Here is a 20,873-nt window from a genome sequence, read left to right as displayed (position 1 = left end):
ATACACGCACGCTACAGTGAATATGTTTATTAAACATACTCATATACTAAATAATTATACTAAATCATTAAATACTAAATTACCTGCAATATAGAACATCAAAATCGCAGAACAGCTTGTTATAGTAACTTGTAGACGAGAAAGTTTGTAGCTGACAAGATAACATGAAAAACATAACCCCCAAGTAACAGCTGATTCGCGGATTCGGAGAGAAGCCTAACTACACCTCCATATTACACTATGCTCTTTGCTTTAGTAATTAAATAGCTCACTAGATATTGTTAGCATTTCGATTATCGATGTTTTAGTGAGCACGGGTGTTTGGACCATAGTTGTGGCCTAGGACCATAGTTATGTAAAATTACGATAACCAACAAACTGCACAATTTTTTTACAAATGTTAACTGGTTACTTAAATAATACATTTGCAAAGTTTTAGCATTTTTTCTTTGTAATAAATGTAAATTTCTAATTTATTAACTTTTTTGATTAATATATATTAATTAATATAATTTGATTAAATAATAATTTTTCAAACTTCTCAAATCTGTTATTTAAGTATAAAACAAATTATCACACACACTCACATATGAAAAATTGTACAACTTGGTCATAAATTGGAGGAGCGCTCAAAAATTGGTTAAGCAGTGTTTCTCAACTTATGTGGGGCCAGAGAAAGTCCTTGAAATTAAGACAGTTATACTATTCAATAATCAATTACTAAAATCACGTATAATTTAATTGTATGCCATAAATACCAGTAATATTTACATAGATTGAAAATAAAAGATTAGACTCGCATACTGTAAATTAGTGGTCCGTCGAATTGTTTTAGATCACGGCTCTTCAACCATTCAGATATTACTGGCCAAAAGAAAAAAATATCAACTATAGCCCAAGCGCCAACATTACTGGGGTATCTAGATTCGTAAAATGGGTGTGTCCAATGGGAAATTTCATTTATTCTGAGATTATTTTTCCCTTAACTATGACATTCATTAATTATGAAAATATTTCAATAATTCTGGAATATTTTCATTAATTACAAATTTTCATGAACTGCGGTATAATTTTTTTCCACCAATTTTGAAAACATTTTCTTTCAATACAATTGTGAAATCATCTTTCTCATTAGTTCTGAAATGTTTTCTTAAAGTGCTTTCGAAATTACTCCTTTCACCAATTCCGAAATACATATTTTTTTTCAGCATCTCTGTAAATTATGTAACTATGTAAGCATTTTTGTTAGCGGGCCACTGCAAAAAACTTCCAGAGCCACATGTAATCCGCGGGCCATGCATAAAAACACCCCCCCCCCCCGTTTTAGATCAAGGGGTGCTCAAAATTTTGATGAGCTCGCTGGCCACTTAGTATACGATCGCGGGACTCTCGAAATTTCTCATGAATATTACAATGAAAATTTGTAATAAGCACAAGGATCGGTGGTGGTCACCGTTCAAAAACGGCAACCCAATAAGTCCGCCGTAATTATTGAATTTTTTATTGGATCAGCATTTTAATTTCATTGGAGGTTTTTTTTTTTTCAGTGTTTCAAATTTTTGATGTTGGTAGTTTATACCGCGAGAGGTTGTTTTTACAGAAATTCTAAAAGGGACGTGAAATAATGTTCATGACTAGACGGAAACTCGTATTTATACCCGAAATTATCATGTTATAAAAACGGTGTTTATGAACGATTTTAGTGAACATTATAAATTTAAATAAACATCATTGAAAAAACGGGACAAGCGTATAAAAAAAGCAATTCAGAACAACTAAAAATACAGAAATGTCCCGTAGTACGGGACGCAAGTAGTCCGTCGAATTGTTTCAGGCATTTTACTGGTCCTTGGGTTAAGAAAGGTTGAGAAACACTGGTCCATACCATCTAGATTACCAAAGAAAAGCATACCATTACCAATGAGGTTGTTGAAAAATATTGACTCGTCATTCGGGAACACTTTATGTTCAACAAAATCCGTCAATAACAATTCTAGCTCATTTACAACTAAACATACGTCATGTAAACCATCGTTGCCTTGATCGTGAATTTTAGTTATCCATGGCATAAATTTTTCCTTTAGTGTCTCAAAATCAGAACACTCATTATTAACAAAGGTTTCGGGCAAAAGGCGAAAGGCCAAAATTTCGGCTATGGACGCCGTATCCGAACACGGACAGTGAAGGGGCGCTCTGAAAACAAAGACTTATCCCTGGAGTTGAACGCCCACGGTCTGGTTCGACCCCGAGCATCCGTGGTAGATCTAACACCCAGCATAAGTTTGGAACCGTCACTGGAGACGCATAAGCAGAGTTCAACCGGTCCACACTTCTCACGACGCGTGAAGTTAATCCAGGTCGGTGGTAAACCACCCGTTTGAGCATACTCTAAATTAGCGTTTCCCAACCTTTTGAAGTTCACGGCACCCTTGGGAATAACATTAAAAACTTGGGATCACCCTTCCTTGAAAACAGAATGCAGTTTACTGCAACAAAAATTACTGAGTAAAATACGTCAGTAAAGTTTTGTTCGATTAATCATTAAAGCGAAACTTGTGATTGATGCTTAGAGAGCAGGTACTCTTGAAATCACAGGCTTGCAGATGGCAGCGCTACACATAACAAGCATTACGCAGAAACAAACGTCACGTTAGGTTCGCAACATATGCACGCACCAATTCGTAAGAAATTCCATAGAGGAATGTGTACGAGGTGCATGTGCGGTTCAGTAGTGTAAGTAGTTCATTTTCTGCTTTGTATTTTATTGTCGCCATAGCAGAGAGTAGGCTTGCTCGCATAGATATGCATTAATTGCTTTCTTCATTAGATTAGGGTACTCCTCTCTCAGTCCAAGCCAAAAAGCAGCTACCGATGCCTCACTCTTGGTGACCTTACTTTTGAGTGCGGAATCGATCGATAACTTCACCTCGCTCACAAGTAGTGAAATCTTTCTCCTCCGCACTCTCTGCGGAATCAAATGGTGAGACAACCCAGTCGAAATTTTCAGTGGAAAGTATATATCTATTGCATCTCGCAATCTTGATAAGTGTTGACAAATGAAGTTTAATCAGCTTATCCGAAGGTGTGCGTGTAGCGTCACTCTCCGTTATTACTTCGAAGGTTTCGGCAGCTGGCTGATGCTAGATAAATCCAAGAAAGAAAATTAGCCTACCGGGGAAATCGAACCCTTACCTCTCACTTGCCGGGTGAGCACCCTAGACCATTAAACTAGAAAGCCAATGAATTCTCTTAACCTTAGAAATCGTGTGAGCTGAACGGGGCCGTACACATGGACAGCCAGTCTTAACTCAGGCCAAAGCTCACACTGCTATCAGATGGCGACTTATCCGATAAGTCTGTCGCGCATGAGAGAGAGTAATCAATTCGTAATTCGACTTAACTTATTTTAAGATCTTAAGTGGGCACCGTAATATTTTTTTGACTCCCTGGAGAGAGCTGGCATCTGAAACATAGAAATGAAACTGTGCGACCGTACGCTATGGTACAGTCACAATAATTCTCTTAATATTTTCACGAGAGAATTCAAAAAACTACTAATTGTAAAATTAATGCATAGAAAAATAAATAAAATTTATATTGAAGGATATCTATGGGTGGCCAATAAGTACTCTAGGAGACTTAGTTGATATTATGTTATTGATTGGCAGTACTTCTGACCACTGTTCAACTAAACAGAAACACTACTCATATCAATATTTCTTTTGAAGACGCTTGCAGTGAACTGTACATTTTGATGACAGATTTTACCGTACAGATGGCAGCACTTCTCGAACACGAAACGAATAACATGAACCATGCTAGAACCACGCGTGGTATTACACACGCAACACTTCCTGGCATGCACCAGTTCGTTATGAATTCGTTTTGATGTAGTGACAGTCCATAGTAGTAATATACACTTCTTGTTTGGCTAACTTGGTGTTTTCCTGTGTATAACCCGAGGATATTACATATAATACGTTAAAAAAACATCGGAATATACTGTATATATCTTGATGGGGTTTATACGCTACTGCGTATCATCTCTGCCGTTTTTTTTTTGCCCTAAACAGTTGGGATAGAAACAAATAGATGAGAAATTATAATTTGATGAAAAATAATATTTGGAGATTTATTGATAGCATTATAGATATGAGTAGAAAAATATTTTTTTCAACAGAAAAGAGTGACAAACAACCCTTCCATTCAAGGAAACATATTTTCTGGATATTTTCTGAGGTGAATTCGGAAAGAAAAAAGGCAGCTTGTCGCCACCGGGACACGAACCCAGGCCCTTTTGCATACCGGGCAAGCACGCCACCATCTAAATCACTAGAGACGTGACCCTGCCTTCCTTATCTCACGCACTGTGGCGTGAGACGCTGAAGTTGAGGCATTAATAGCCTCTCTTAACTTCAGGAAATACCCTCCCTCCTCTCCAGGTGGGACGATAGAGAGAGATAGACGGCTTTCTTCTCATCCGAAGATATCAAGAGGGCCTGGGTTTGAGTCCCGGCGGAGTCAAGATGACTATTGTTTATGAATTCACCTCACTACAATATCCAGAGAGAACCCTTCTATGAGTTAAAATTTCATTATTGAATAATGGAATATTCGCATGTGGATTGTAAATCGTTGTAGACTATATGATGATAATTTTTTTTCTTCCAAATAGCGAATTTCGCATCTGCGGATTATACACATGAAACTGCTGTCCCTCAAAATTTCGAGACACGGACACCAACTTGATGATGATAAAAAATTAGTTCGCACAAATGATATCAGAAGTATAACCCGACCTAAATAGAACGGTTTTCGACGATACCGTAGTAACTAGGCCGTTCTGCGGTACCTATCGAGAGGGCTAATAGGAGAGGCCTAAGAGAGAGATCAGAAATACGGTGAAACCTCTCTACAACGATATAATGATAAATACCTCTACATAGATATCATTTTAATATTGCACTTACAAACGTAGAATTTCTTTTGTTGGCCTCAGGCAAGACAGGTCAACAACTTTCTAATTTGATTTTTTTTAAGAGAGGGTGTCCGTATGAAAAGTTAATTTTTATATTTTTAGAACTATGCCCTTTGCAATATGAATGACGTATCTGACGTTATTTGGACACTTTTGTCCTAATTGGAAGTGTGCCTCTAGGATCAACGGTTCGTCAGTAATTTGCGGCAAGAGGATTTAGCTATGACTTATAAAAACCTAGAGTTTAGGGGGGGGGGGCACGAAGTGTCAAGCTGTCTTCAGTATATTTACCGTATTTTAACGTGTAAGAGAATCCCTCTTTGCAAAAAATTGGGGCCCCTAAAATAGGAGGGGGTTTGTTAAACATGAAGAGTATTATGATACCTTTGAACTTTTTTAGAAATTTTAAGCCCAAAAAAAAAAATCGGGGGCTTATAATTTTTATAAGGTTGGCGCTTATGCATATACAATGTTGGATTTTATAACAAAATTTTGCACTTTATAAAATGCAGTAGCTTCTGCAAATGGAGTATTCATTGCAGTACAAAAGTGTCCAATGATATTTGAGGCAGAGGTGAGATTGACCTATTTTCCCAGTATCCGGTTTTGGAAGATCCCAAGAAAGGGAGGGGGGTGAAGGATTTCCCAAGGGAAGCAATACGATGCCAAAACAAGAGGTCCTACCCCCACCGGACCAACCAAGACATCTACAGATAAAAATGTGTTTTTCCACCTACTATATTTATAACAAGAAGCTATCATGCACACATGTGGTCTTCTTATCTATAGGGAGGTACTGGCATGCCCCGTTTATGAAAAAGCAATGAATAAGGATGAAGAGGCAAAAAATGCCACTTTCAGTCCATTTTATGTATAATTCTTAAAGAATGGGAAAGAAAAACATATTTTCGAGAATTTCTGTTGTCGTTATAGTGAATGTGTTTGATTTTCATTCATTAATGGCTCGTTATACTCGAATATTTTTCTGTATCTTTAACATTAGCTTTCGACAATCACTTACCAGTTACTCGTTTTTATGAGATTCTTGTTACATGCCGTATTCGTTATAACGGACTTTTACTGTATGAGCCGGGACAGTTGATATCCGTTTAAGCGGGGTATACTGTATGTCTCGTCACAAATTTGAAACGCTCAAATAAAACATGAACTATTGAATCCTCGAACTAAAAAGAACTTCAGCTAAAGTTTTTTTTCTATCTTTCATACTCTCGAAACAATGTTTAAATTTCTTATATCGGATTTCAAAAATCCTCTTTCTGTGCGCGAGAGAAGATAGAACCCATTTTGGAGAACATAAATTACTTTGCTAAGCTACCATTATTTTGATTCCGAGTTCATTTCTTAGATACAACGTAAAGACTCGGTTCATAGTAACTTGTCGAAGCCCTTTCGTTGGATTAAATGTTAATCTTCCTCCTTGAGATGAAAGAACTGTATGTACACATATTCCGAAATCAGGATATATGTATACCTACTTGCAAGAGTATAAGGGGAGATTGGTTGTGGTGAAACGCGGGTCCTTGTTCCCTATCCCTACATCTCATCATTTCTCCTTCGCTATTTCTCAGGCAACGCCCATCGCAAGGGCATTGCCATTTCTGGCTGAAATCACGCGATTTGCCAGGACTGAAACCAGTATAGTATGACGTGTTTTATCCCCGCCTCGTCTCTATTCTGTCCATTTCTCCAACTCATTTATATATATTTTAATACTTCCTAAGCATGGCTAATACCGAAGGAATGCCAATGACGTACGTATTTAACGTCACCCTCGTATCTCGTTGAAATGGGACGCACGAACTACGAACATTGTTATACTTTAGCATTGGGTTACGAACCGTTAGTAGACTCATAATAACTCGTACCTTGAAGACCTGGATTACGATTTTATTTTTTTAATCGTTAGTGGGGGGGGGGGCTGTATGAATATTACGAGAGAAAATTTTCGAGTAACCATTTCAAGGCTGTTCCATAAGTTCCTAAATAGTTTGAAAATTCGTGAGAATTGAAGTACTAAATTAGCATAGTTGAATGCAGTTTTTGAAAAAAAAGTTATTCTCACGGAGAGGGGGGGGGGATTTACAGAAAAATAAAAGTTCAATTTTTTTGTCAATAGAGGGCCTAGCACGAAAACAAATCACTGGAAATATGCAAAGCTGTCCTGCAAAATGCAGGGTGCAAGGTTAACAGTTCATTTCTGAATTCGGCTGTTACTGGCTCTTACATAAGGTTTTCATTGTGATGTTAACATTGGTGGATCAAGCACTATTGGTGAAGTTGTTTTACTTCAGCCACGAATCACCATAAAGATACGAATGCATCTTTATGAACGTTTCGGACACAGAAGGGATTGAAGAAAAGTTCGGGTTTCTCTCTCTTCTCTCGCTCTCTCTCTCCCCCCCCCCCCTTCTCCAGTTTCTTTTTTCCGGAAAAAAACTAAACTTTTGGAACTACATTTTTTATTTTTGAACACAGTTTCAAAAATCTACAATAGATGGCGTTGACATGCAATGTATTAAGCATAATTAAGCTGAATTACGGAAATTCGGCATCGAGTAAAAAATGCACGTGCATTCATCAAATTTACTGATGACCAAATTTTCATGAATTTTCTTTCAATACATCTCATTTTTACCAATCAATAGTTTTTTAAATTAATTAATTTTAGATAAAAAATAAAAATAATACTTCTAAGCAGGGTCCATTTCATAACGACTTTATAGTGGTGAAGGGGGCTTGATGGCACTATTGCTTGCCCTTATTAATGCTTCAGGTTGTGACGCAGTGCACCTGGGCCTAGGAGCCCATCGCTGCAAATCCTGCCAGAATGGATCTGACGAGGCAAAATGGGCATTATACCCCGAATCGATAGTGAAATTCGAGTTTAGGCGCCTCTTCTAGTCCCGCTACAGGGCACCAGATCCACCTCCCCCCCCCTCCACTAATTGCAGCCCTTAGGGATAAGTATGCATTTTGGCACCCATATAATTTTGAAGAGGTTAAAGGGTAAAATTTGCGCTCCCTTTGGTCCGAGACACCAGACCCCGCCTTCTCTCCCCCTAGTTGCACTGCAGGAGATGTAACCTCTCATGTACTTTTTTTGGACTAATCTATGGCCGAGTTACCAGGGGCAACGCGAGGAGGTACACTGACTGATTTGACTGGACGCAGTGTAGCATTTTACGGGCACTTCTATATTTTTTGGCTATTCCGACGTTTCAATAAAAATGTTTAATTTTTCCAATAAAACACGTACTTGAATGTGCAATCTTCGCTGAAATAGTGCATAACAGGTAATTTTTATAAAATATATTATTATAATTACAAGACTATAAATATGAATATTTGTGCCAAAAATATTGTCATTTTTAACTTTCTTTTTTCCTCAAATACACTTCGATTCCCGGTGTCGTTTTATTTGTGACCATTGAATTTTTTGTAATGAATATTTTTGCAATAATTGGCAACTTTGCTGACATGCAAAATACGATGTGTCGTACCCTTCTCGAAGAAATGTGGTCGTCTTAGGATGGCTTTTTTTTGTACAGGGTGTCCCATAAATCCGTGAATAATTAAAAAAGTCACAAAAATTCAAGGAATTGGTATATTTTAATGCAGTTTGCGATAACGTTAGTTTTGGAATAGGTAAAAGAATATTTGTTTAAACTTTTGTCGATAGCAGACACTACACGAAAGCAAATCACTGGAAATGTGCAAATCAGCGCGAACGATTAATAGCATATTTCTTAATTTTCCTGTTACTGACAATTACATAAGGTTTCCATAGGGATGTTGGCATCAGTGGGCAAATTAGTATCGTTGAAGAATCGCCGGCTGACGCTTTACGAACGTTTCGGACGTAAAAGAAATTTCGGAAGCAAGGTTCGGGTCCAGAATTCTTTAATTATGCCCTCATGCAACGCTCTCTATCGACAAAAATTTCAATTTTTTTTCCTATACCAAAAAAAAAAAAAAATCCCCTCTTATTTTGAGAATAATTTGTTCGCAAACTGCATTCAAATATACCAGTTCCTTCAACTTTAATGAACTTTTAAATTGTTTACGAACTTATGGGACTGGGTTTTTACTGTAGTTTATGAAACTACACATCTTAGACAACAAACGTAGCAGAAGAAACGCGCTTTTTCTGCTGTGTTGTCATGAAGTGACCATTTTCCAGTTTCGACACGTGACTACGATCCAAAAAATGAATGTATGAACGGGTTCGAAAAAGAAATACAATTCTTTAAGTAACTGACACGGATTTTCCTCAAAATCTTTCCCTTAACAAGTTCTCGTCCAGTTGAACAGGCTGGTGTCTTCAGACAAGAATTTAGCAAAACATTTACGAGGGTTGTAGGGTCACCAAAGCGGCCCATGAAAATAAAGGTTAATTATTTTTTGCGTCACCATGGTCACCCAATGTCAATTTATGTTATTTTTTTGACTGATTATGAAATTATTTGTCACAAAAATTTTAAAATTACTTCTTTCATTAATTCTGAGTTTTTTTCAATTTGTTCCGAAATTATTTCTTCTATTTATTCTAGAATATTTTCTTTCATTTATTCCAGAATCATTTCTTTCATTTATTCCAGAATCATTTCTTTCATTTATTCCAGAATCATTTCTTTCATTTATTCCAGAATCATTTCTTTCATTTATTCCAGAATCATTTCTTTCATTTATTCCAGAATCATTTCTTTCAATTATATATTTTCTCCAGAATTATTTATATATTTACTCCAGAATTAATTATATATTTACTCCAGAATTATTTCTTTCATTTCTTCTAGAATTATTTTTTTTATTCTAGAATTATTTTTTTTATTCTAGAATTATTTTTTTATTCTAGAATTATTTTTTTTATTCTAGAATTATTTCTTTCATTAATTCTAGAATTAATCGTTTTTCAATGTTTTCAAACATTTTCTGAAAATGATCGACGGGCCACGACAAAAAAAGCGTCAAGGACAAAATTCAGCCAGCGGGCCATATTCTTTGGAGATCCCCTGGCATAGTCGAATTCACATAGCGTCTCGGAATGCTCATCTTACTAGAATTCGATAACTCATCTGGTTAGTGCCCTCTTCCCAGTCTATGCAAAAAACAGAATTGCTATGACAGATGACATAACTATATCCATGTTATGCGACTCTGAAATCGAAAACTCCCGTCTACGTAATCTACGTAACAGTGTTTGAACCAGTGTTTTTCTTGATCTCGAATTTGAAAAATGAACGAGAGATTCAAGGTCGGACATTTTATTGCATGAAGTGAAATATTTATTTGTTTTTAATCTTCTCAAAAAAGTTTTGTTATGTGTTCGTTCTAAAAAAATGATTTATATGTTTCTCATTCTTTGCAGAACTCAATACGCCACAATTTATCGCTCAACAAATGTTTCATAAAGATTCCCAGGAGCAAAGACGAGCCGGGGAAAGGAGGATTTTGGAGGCTCGATCCAAAATATGCCGAATCCCTCGTCGACGGTATATTTAAGAAAAGGAGGCCGGCTCAACGACAGATGGGTGGCAACGGTGGCGGCAGTGCGTCCAAGAAAAGCCGAAAGGAGAAAGTCAAAGAAGTCCACGACATGATCCCGCGTGTCCTGGACTCTTTCCAACACGACACCCCACCGAGCAGTGCCGAGTCCATCATCAGCAGCAACGGAGAGATGGACCTCATAAACGACATGAAATCCATACCTGTCGTGTCCTCACCGTCTCAGCAGCAGTTCGCGTACGCGGCTGTCGCCACTGGCATATGCGAGTATTCGAACGAAATCATCATCAGCCACGGAGGCCAAACGCAGCAGCCCGAGAGGGCAGATTCCCAGGTCCACCAACATCAACAGCACCATCTGGTTCCCCACCAAGAAGATATGATCTCACTCGAACCGCTGGCTCATGAACTAACAGCAGGCGAAATCCGACAAGACCACGTCGTGACACCGGATGGCATTGGCGGTGGCGGTGCTGCAGGCAACAATCCAAACGGGATCTATCCGGGCACCGTCTGCTGGAACGAAGTCTTAGAGCAGGACCTGGAACTCGATAGTCTGTACAAGTACAGAACGGAGGACTCCATCTCCACGGTCGTGAACACGGCCCTGGCACTGAACGACGATTTCTTCAGCTCGGACGGTGGCAGTCCCGAATTGCCAAACGAACTGGACTTGGCGTGCACAGAACAACTCGAAATGACCGGAGCCACCGGAAGCAACGGCGTTGGTGGGAACGGTGGCAACAACGCCAACAACACACTCCAGGCCGCAACCAACGACTGGTGGGCTTGCTTCCCGAACACACCTCTGGATGTGGCCCTGACCCCACTGCTCAGTATTTCCGTACCTTTCAACAACAATCCTCAGGCTTCAATGACAACAGCATCTACGGGTGGCAACGCGCTCAGCGGAGGTGTTATGGTCAGCAACAACAACGGGATAGTCACGAATGGTATCTACACCACCACCACAACCACTCAAAATTCCATATGTCCTCAAGGATTCAACATGACCGACAGACAACAACACCATCAGCAATCACAACAGCAGCAGCAACAACAACATCATCTGCAGCCAATAGAAGACAGTGTCGTCGTTCATCAGGGCTGGTCGGATTGCAAGTCGGTCCTGGACGTGTCGGCGCTCGACCTCGATGATCTCGGGGATCTCGACGCCGTACATGCCTACTGAAAGAAAGCATCTTTCTAGTATTATGAACTATATACAGATATTTATTCCCCCTGCCCCCGACCCCTCAAAACTGTCCCCCCCGTCGATTGTTATCTCTTTAGCTTTAACATGTAAATATGAATATATTACCTATACACTAATTATAAAAATTCAACACTGTACGTGGTGGAACATGTAGGAGGCTTCCAAATGTTTGTTTGACAACAAACAAAAATCCCCACACACTTAACCCTGTCCCCTCCCTACCGGCTCACAAGACTCCTTTTATTATTAATATTATTATTATTATTATTATTATTACCATCATTAGCATATTTCGATTTCTAATTAGCAGTACGTCGTGTATACAGTGTAGTAATTAAGAGAAAATAGATATTTGTGACGCATGAGGTTTTCAGTATGCAGCAATTAATTAATATCAATAATGATTATTTTTCCTTCGAAATATTGAGATATATATATGTATTAAGTTAATGACAATCGTAATTCGTCCAAATTATGGTAATTATTTCGTATAAAATATGTACATATAAATTATCTCATTTTTTTTCAGATATTTTTGTTTACTCTAGCTGCAATCGTTTATGGAGACAATTCTTTCAATATTGTTTGGAAAATTTTGATTGAAAAATTGTATCATCAGAAGGCTTCAACGGTTTCGCTGGATAATTTTCTTTTACGTGATTCAGTCATTATGCAAATTAAGGGATTGTCATATCAAGGATTTTTTTACACATTTTTACGGATTTTATTTATCTAATAACTATTAAATCAGTTTGCACTAAAAAAAATACATATAAATAGAGTGTTTGGATGCCGTGATGGCTTCACGTTGTCAAAAGCCTTTTTTCCGATCCTCGTGAGAGCACGTGGTCAGCAGAAGTTGCTTTTCTGTGGTTTCAATTCTTAACCTACGCTGGTGCTTCATTGTAGCGGGGGGAAGGCAAATATTGGAAGCAAATACTTGCGAATGACTATTGAACTAGACTGGACGTGAGTGTGGCACAAGCTCAACTCCAGCCAGTCAACTGATGACCACACCGGCGCTTCCATGGCATTAATGATAAATTTTATTTCAAATTTTCTTTTACAAATGTTAAGAAATTACCATTTCACCTTGCAAAATCACCGATCTCAAGAAATACTTTCTCTATACGAGAAAGATTTCCTACCCAAATCAATTGCCCAATAGCCAGATATGACCAGAGTTAGAAGAGTCAATTCAGTTTGAGACCCTGTAGACACAAAAAAATTAAACTCGGCTTCTGTGCAAGCCCCACGGAGCTAACGGTAACGGTACTACCATAACATTAAACATAGTGATTTTTTTTTCTTTTCAAAATTTAGTGGTATATTTAAAAATTACCCTTTTTTCACCATAAAAAAGTAGGATATACAATACCATAGTGGTTCCCAAACTGTCGGTCACGACTACCCCTGGGGGAACGCTTAAAGGAGCTTGGGGCGGGGGGGGGGAGGTGGGCGATAAAGATTTTCCAAAATTTAAACATCTTAAAATAAATTTTATTCTTAACGTAAATATATATATGCTAAACTTAAAACACACCTTAAGTCTTAGCTATTATATTCATGTACTCACTCACTAGTCAAAAAAGTAAAGCACTCAACTTATAAATTAGAAACTACAGGATATAGTGCGTCTGGTAAACTCCCATTAAAATAGAAAATCTTACACACAAACAAATGAAGAAAAAATTCTTTTTTTTCTTATGGTTGTGCAGTGCAGACAACCCTATAAACAACGGTACAGATCTTCAATCATCAAACTTCACTCATAGTTCGAAAAATAGATGGCAGCACTATAACAAGCATTGCACATAATTAACTAATCAGGTTCACAACACGTATACACACATTCCAACATGTGCCAATTCTGAAAGAGTAGGTAAACTTTGCCATAATCGTTGCCTAGAACCGCATTGCATGGCTAAAGTTCATCACGAACAGGAATTGTAAGAAAATTCGCATAGACCAACCAGATAGCTCCATTTCGCAAGAAACCAATCAGGGCCTTATTAAATACAGAGTTGATTATGCACATATTACTAGCAACTGTGCAGCGCAATCAATTAAATTTTAACTAAAGTTTAAAAACAAATAGGGTTGCCATTAAAATTCTGATCAAAAGGGGGTCGCGTTTCAAAAAGTTTGGGAACCACTGCAATACCGTATAACGCAGAAAAATAACTGTAATGCATGCCTTTTATTGATGAAAATTACTCAATAATTTTATAAAAAATAATCCATACGTGTGAAACCGTTGATGACCTTGTAATAAATTACATAATAAATTATGTATACCACATATATTTATGTATATAGTGTATGTATGAAGATATTTCCTAAATGTGCCTCTTATCAGTTTCTCCGTCCAAAAACCGATTTTTTCCAAAAATTTCGTTTCGAAAGGGAAAAAAAAGGCACGAAAAAAAAAAAAAAAATGTTTTTGTAACTTTTTTGATGCACCAAGAGAATGTTTTTCCGATCAATCGATTATCTCACTCTTACGAGCATTACAGACCCATTTTTAAAAGAGAAAACATCACGAAAAATTCAATACGTTTCCCTATTACAAAATATAAAAAGAAAGAATACGAGCAATAATTATACGCTGAATCGATTACCGTTATACTGTGAATTGATCCGTTAAGTCTTTGTTAGAAATTCACTTCTCTATCGTAATATCTTGAAATGGGAGTGGATTATCACGATACATAATAGATTTTCTTTTCATTGTTACCATAAATTATTCAATATAATGTTTATACCGAATATTGCTCAGAAAACTTGTCCCGGCCCAATATCTAAGCTTGATCATATCAAAGACATTGGAACGGAATATGTAATCGGGAGAGTCCAACTGGACGGCCATGTGCTGCCCAGAACAGCTATTAATGCGCCTCAACATCGATTCCCAATGAACATATATATTTTAACAATCTCTAAACACTATTTCGGGTATATTTTAAATGTCTGTTGCCACCAAACTGACTTAGAATGGGTTCAAAGTTTCGAATCAAACCTCGAAGAATTGACTGGAATATATAGCATAGAGGATGGTTTTAAATTCATGGGACAAATTTTAAGAGCTGATATATGTAAGACTTAAACAAGCATTTTTGGTCATAGAATGTGCGGTCGAACCGGTACAGAAAAAGTGGTAGAGGGTATTTTTAGATAGTGTACAACAGCGCTTCACCAAAAACGAATATCATATTTTTTCGGCGAATTTGCTTCAATAAGTGTAATCAAGCATTCGAGGCTGCAAGGTATTGTAATTTGGAGGTAAGCCCTTCTGGTGCAACCTGGTAACGCACATTCTACCACAAATCATTATACCGCTTGATCATTGATTAGCTAGCATAACCTTGATGATCCTTGCACCAATAAAAAACAAAAAACAAACTCTATTCCGAAGGTGCATATGCTGCGACACGCACTATCAACCATTCGAGGGGTGCATATACACCTTCGGACTGGATTGGGGTTTGTTTTTTTATTGGTGCAAGGCTCATCAAGGTTATGCTGCGCCGAACAATAATCAAGAAGTGGTAGAATTTGACTCGTGGTAGAATATGCGTTACCAGGTCGCACCATGAGAAGGGCCTACTCCCAAAATACAATACCCTGCAGCCTCGAATGCTTGATTACACTTATTGCAGCAAATCCATCGGAAAAATATATTTGCTTCCGGTGAAGTACTGTTGAGCCGTCTCTAAAAACACCCTCTACCGCTTTTGCGATTGCGATTCGACCGCACATTCTACGATCAAAAATGCTTGTTTAGGTGTCTTACACCAGTGAATTCAGAACCACTCTGTATAACTATGAAACATCACCAAATTAAATCGCATTTCGACTGTTCAGAGTTTGTTCGAAAATGTTTAAATGCATGGAATTTAAATTTTTTCCTTGGAAGGTGCGACGGATACGCTGATGATCGGCTTACGTTGACAAATTTTTTTAGACCTTTTATTCTTCTGTGGAGCTTAGGTAAAGAACTATGCGTGGTACCTTTCCGAGACATCGAAGGGAGTGAATACCGTACTTTAATGATATAGTAAAGGGATCCATCACTCAAAGATTGCGCTTACATTACAGGGAACATTGACAGAGCCACTGCTCCTTCCCGCAGCGGTAATTAAACTCTTAATTCTTCCGTTATTAATAGAGACCGGAAGTTTGGGCACTAAAAAAACATTTATAATTAATTGGAAAAAAAAAGAAAAAATGACCAAAAAATTAAGATATCAAGGGTCTAAATATTGACTAAAATATTGGATGACGTCTATGTTCCATATTAGTTTATGATTGCATTATAAATCGAGCCTAATTGATACCCTCATGCCAAAGAGAAGTGTTTGAGACACTTCATGCTTAGGTCACAGGTGAATTATTCAAAATAAGCAATTAGCTAACATGCAATATAATACAAGCTAAAATTAGAGAATAATATACAGGGTGTCCTGTAAGTCCTAATTCGGCTTGGTATTGCTTGATCTCATCAGTCGTTTGTCGTAAAGGTATGATTCCAATTTGAAAAATTCTCAAAATGCGTTCAGAAATCAACGTGTGTCAGTTTTGAGGACTGTCACTATGTACCAAAGTAAAAAAATTAAATTTTATATGAACACCTTCTGCTAAAAAACCCTATTATAGAAAGTTGTTGCTCATAATTGCGCTCTCTTGAGACGAACAAAAAAAATTCATGTTTCTAAGTGAAATATTCGCGGAGAAATTTTATTGTTACTTCTACAGAAATTAGAATTTAAATATCTCAGCGAATATCGCACTTCAAAACATGTTATTTTTATTGTTGGGCTCAGAAGAGATAGGAAATAACTTTCTAATTGGAGGTTAGACGACAGGGGGAACCGTATAAAAACCGAGATTTTGCGACACTGTATTTTCACTCTCAAAACTGCAATATATGGATTTTCTGAACTCATTTTGAGCATTTTTTAAATTGGAATCATACCTCTGCGACGTACAGTTGATGATGTAAAGGGAGAATCAGTTTTTACAGGATACCCTGTATATAAAATTATATTTTAATTAAAACTCTTATAGAATCAATGTTAGTTTGAAAGTATATTAATTGCTATCTGTAAACTATGTACACATAGCAGAAGTGAAAAATCTTTGTCACTTCTGTGCCTGACAACACTTTTTGTCAGATGTGTATCTCTCAGGCACTTACGTCTATTTGCATTAAGATTTTGCAGAGACACGGATGGGGCTTTTTAATAAGAATCAATACTAGGAATTAGAATATTTTCACAAAGAACAAGTTCTTAATTATATTAAGAACCTTATCAATTTTATACAGAATGTGTGGCCCCTAAAATTCGCCGATAAACATAAAACAATGTCGAAATAGGCTTTTGCGACAGAAAAATGCCAATAAAAATTTAAAAAAGAGGCATTTTTATTTTAAAAAATAGGTGGAAAAAAACTAATTTATAGAGCATTGCTAATGAATTTCCGAGCTCTTGTTATTAAAATGTGGAGAAACAACACTAAATGTATTGGTGTAATTTGATAAAATATCGGGTGAATTCCTAAACATTGTCAAATGACCAGTTTTCGACATTATTCGCAGCTAAATTAAATTATTATGTGTATACGTCAATTATTGAATATGTAATCATAATTTTTTTTGTCTTGAATACCGGCTGTAAGCCTGTGGTAGGGATGAGTAACGCTCCCCACCACCCAAGTGGCTTAAGTTCGAGCGGAAAATATATTCCTTCATGAATAACCTACAGATCGTGAGCATCTCCCTTGACAAGAAAAAGAAGAATTTATCTGTTTTGCTCTATTCGGTATTTTTCCGTCCATGCGTATCAATTTTGACATCGTCAAGCTTTCATGTGATAAATTTACAGAAATTTCAAACGTCCATTATCATGTACCGAACCGAAGAGCGAGGAAAACGTTCTTGGAAAGTTCGATTACCTGGAATATCAATGATATATTATTATCAGAAAATAAATTATAAATTTTCCGCACATTACAAAAAAATAATGAAGCGTATTTCACAAGTGCTATTCGAAATCCGTCCCCAAATTGAGCCGAAACGAAATTTCCATTGTGCTTGATTAATATGAACTTACGATCCATACTGGATATGCAGTTACGTGCAGTCAAACTCGGTCTATATAACGATATCGGAGATTCTGTGGGATTTCGTCGTTGTAACCGAAGTGCCATTACAATACCGTAGACGTGTCGACGTTTTCGCTACCTATTAAATGTAAAAAATATTATCAGATACTATAAATTACTATATATCAAGTTGAAATTTTTCATAACGATTAGAATAACCATATTCTATAGAGGAAAAATGCGGTAAAGTGGAACATACACACCTAACATCACACATTCTCACCAAAAAATGTTACTAATTATTGGCGAAATTGCCAATTATTGCTTATAAACAGTCCTTTTTGGTAAATGAAGTCCTACATTCTAACCGATCTAGTAAACATTCGAAACGACTCAGTCCCTATTCATGTGTGGGTCAGTATGTAGTAGCAGTTGTAGTCCTATTCTAGGTAATTTCAGACTGAAACTATGAAGTCCCACAGCAAATCTGCAGTGAATTGAAATTGGACTCTCATCATGAGGGTCCAATTTCGAACTCGATTGACGGCACAGTGGTGGTCAGCTGAAGTTGGTTGGTTTTCTGTGGTTTTCGTCATTCAAGGCAGGAATGCGAGCCAGTTCCCCGGCATGAGGTGCATATACGGTTGGGTAGTAATAGTAAATTGAAATTTATTCACAAAAAAAAAAAATTTTTTTGAACATGTGTGATGAAAATTTATGGATAGTTACATGAATTTTAATGTAATTTATAAATTATATGAATTATCTTCATCCCGATTTTAATGAATATTATAAATTAAAATAAGCTACGTTAAAAAAAACGGAGAAAACGGGATATTTTATTAAAGAACGGAGAAGGGCAAAATCAAAATTGCAGAGAAATTAGGGGATGCCCCGTTCATACGGGTTACAATAAATTTTCCGTCGTTAAGTATCAATAGAATGAACAGGTCAGGCCCGTAGCCAAAAATTTCGTTCGGATGGGGACCACTTGCATTTCGGGGGGGGGGGGAAGGGGATCAAAGTGAAATAATAGAGTTGGCCATCTTTTTCCCTCTTTTGAGGCAATTTCTCTCATTTCGGGAGGGGGAGACCAGACCCCCCCAAGTCCTCCCCCCCCCCGCCTACGGCCTTGGAACAGGTGAATATTTCCTGAATGTGATCAATATTCATACCAAGAATTTCTAAAGCCGGGTTTTCCTAGGAGTAGAATTTCTTCACGCTGCACGCGCTGTAGAAACCTGTGCCTAGGAAAACCCGGCTTAAGGAAAACGCCATTAACAGTCAATCAAAAGTGACGAAAAATGTGTCGTTGTATATTATATAAGCCAGGTTCATTAATATTGTTCTCTATGGGAATCAGCCGGAACCACCAACTATTCACGTTATAGCCGCGGTGTCGTTACAACCGAGTTTGACAGTACTTGGCATCTTGGATGAGGTCTACATTCACAAATGCTATACTGCATCATCAAACCGTCCAAGAACATTAAAACAAGATTTGACAATTATTTTGGAATGGAAGACAGATAACCATACTTATGAACATATAAGTCACATATATTATATGAAAATAATTTATCGATCATAGAAAACATTTTCAAAATGGGAATTTGAAACGATTTTTGCTCAAAACTTTCTCCGGAATATATACAAGTGTTTTATTCGAAATTTATTGAAACATCGGCTTGTATAACATTTGGTAAAATGTCATAATATGATTTATAATCTTCATCGAAAACACACACACACACACACAAATCATGTTTTAAAGTCAATTACATGCTACGGAATGAGAGATTTGACTGATGTAGTATTATCATGCACTTTAGCACACTTCATTGTAATTCGAGTATTTTCCCTTCATCAATCAAATATTGTGATTATAACATTTGTTTCTTTTAGATAATAAATTAACGTGTTCTATCATTACTGTGTTTTTGAGTAAACAAAGAAAAATTGAAATATTGTTTCTTTTCACATTAAATATCGACGATATTATTGTTTTTTTTTCCTCTCTCGAGTTATTAGACGATGCTAGTCAAAGTGTAATTTCTATTTAAATGTATTAACTGTCGTTTAAAATATAGAAGAGAAATAAAGAGAGCAAATCAAAATATTTGTCGTTCCACATGTGATTCTTAATATTTAGATTTTTTCCCCTCCTTAAACTACTTACACAGAAGTAGATGGTTTGGAGATTTTGCCAAAAGTACAGTATCTTTACATTAAATCAATGTAGTTTATCGAGATCCCAGAGAAATGTTTTAATCATAGATTTTTTATATCATTTATCCGTTTTAAAGAAGTCGTTTAGGAGCAGTTGAAATTCGGATTTTTAATTATAGATTTGCTTTACAGGGTGTCCAAAAAAGTGCTAATGTGGCCTTTATCTCATCAACTGTTCGTCGTAGAGGTATGATTCCAGTTTAAAAAATGCTCAACAGGCATTGGCGTACGCAAAAGCCCCCCCCCCTCAAACCGAGATTATATTGTTATTTTGCAAGAAAAAACGTAAACCCCCTCGAGAAGAAAAAAAAATTTAACACCCCCCCCCCCCCTTGAGAAAATTCTGCGTACGCCTATGTCAACAGGCATTTCAAAATTACCCTGCACCAGCTTTGAGAGTGAAAATAGAGTTTTTCAAAAAATAAGAAATCTAAATTTGTACACGTGTCCACTAACTTCCAAGTAGAAAATTGTTACCCTGTCTCTCCTGAGGAAAAAAAAAAGCCACTTTCAAGTTTCTAAGAATTCACTCATGTATTCGAATTCAAAAATTGGAGAAAAATTGGCAAAGGACAGCATAAATAAAGAAAAGGAGCGTTTTTCCGTTAGTTGTGTGTTTGCTTTTCTTTCATAACTTTTCTCTCTCTACAGTTTTTCAATTCAAATACCGTAGCGAATATTGCACTTAGAAATGAAATTTTTTCTTTCGTCCTCTGGAGAGACAGGGCAACAATTTTCTAATTGGAAGTTAGAGGACAAGGGGACGGTATAAAAATTTATATATTTCTAATTTTGTGATACACTGTATTTTCACTCTCA

General features: G+C 36.9%; 1 protein-coding gene across 1 annotated transcript in view; it reads left to right on the top strand.

Annotated features, from left to right (window-relative positions):
* The window catches only part of LOC149082539 (uncharacterized), a 56,187-nt gene extending 44,215 nt beyond the window's left edge, over positions 1 to 11,972 (top strand). Inside the window, exon 3 of the mRNA XM_089236882.1 lies at positions 10,368 to 11,972. Coding sequence (XP_089093008.1) covers positions 10,368 to 11,696 — 1,329 coding nt within the window. The 3' untranslated portion in view covers positions 11,697 to 11,972. The remainder of the gene's footprint in view (positions 1 to 10,367) is intronic.
* The last annotated feature ends 8,901 nt before the right edge of the window (positions 11,973 to 20,873 follow it).

Source organism: Pholcus phalangioides, unplaced genomic scaffold (assembly GCF_987345545.1).
Source record: "Pholcus phalangioides strain wild (caught in Gottingen) unplaced genomic scaffold, Ppha-v1.0 ptg000009l_1, whole genome shotgun sequence".
Classification (NCBI taxonomy): domain Eukaryota; kingdom Metazoa; phylum Arthropoda; class Arachnida; order Araneae; family Pholcidae; genus Pholcus; species Pholcus phalangioides.
Note: the sequence above shows the minus strand (reverse complement) of the source record. Positions and strands in the feature narration are given on the sequence as shown.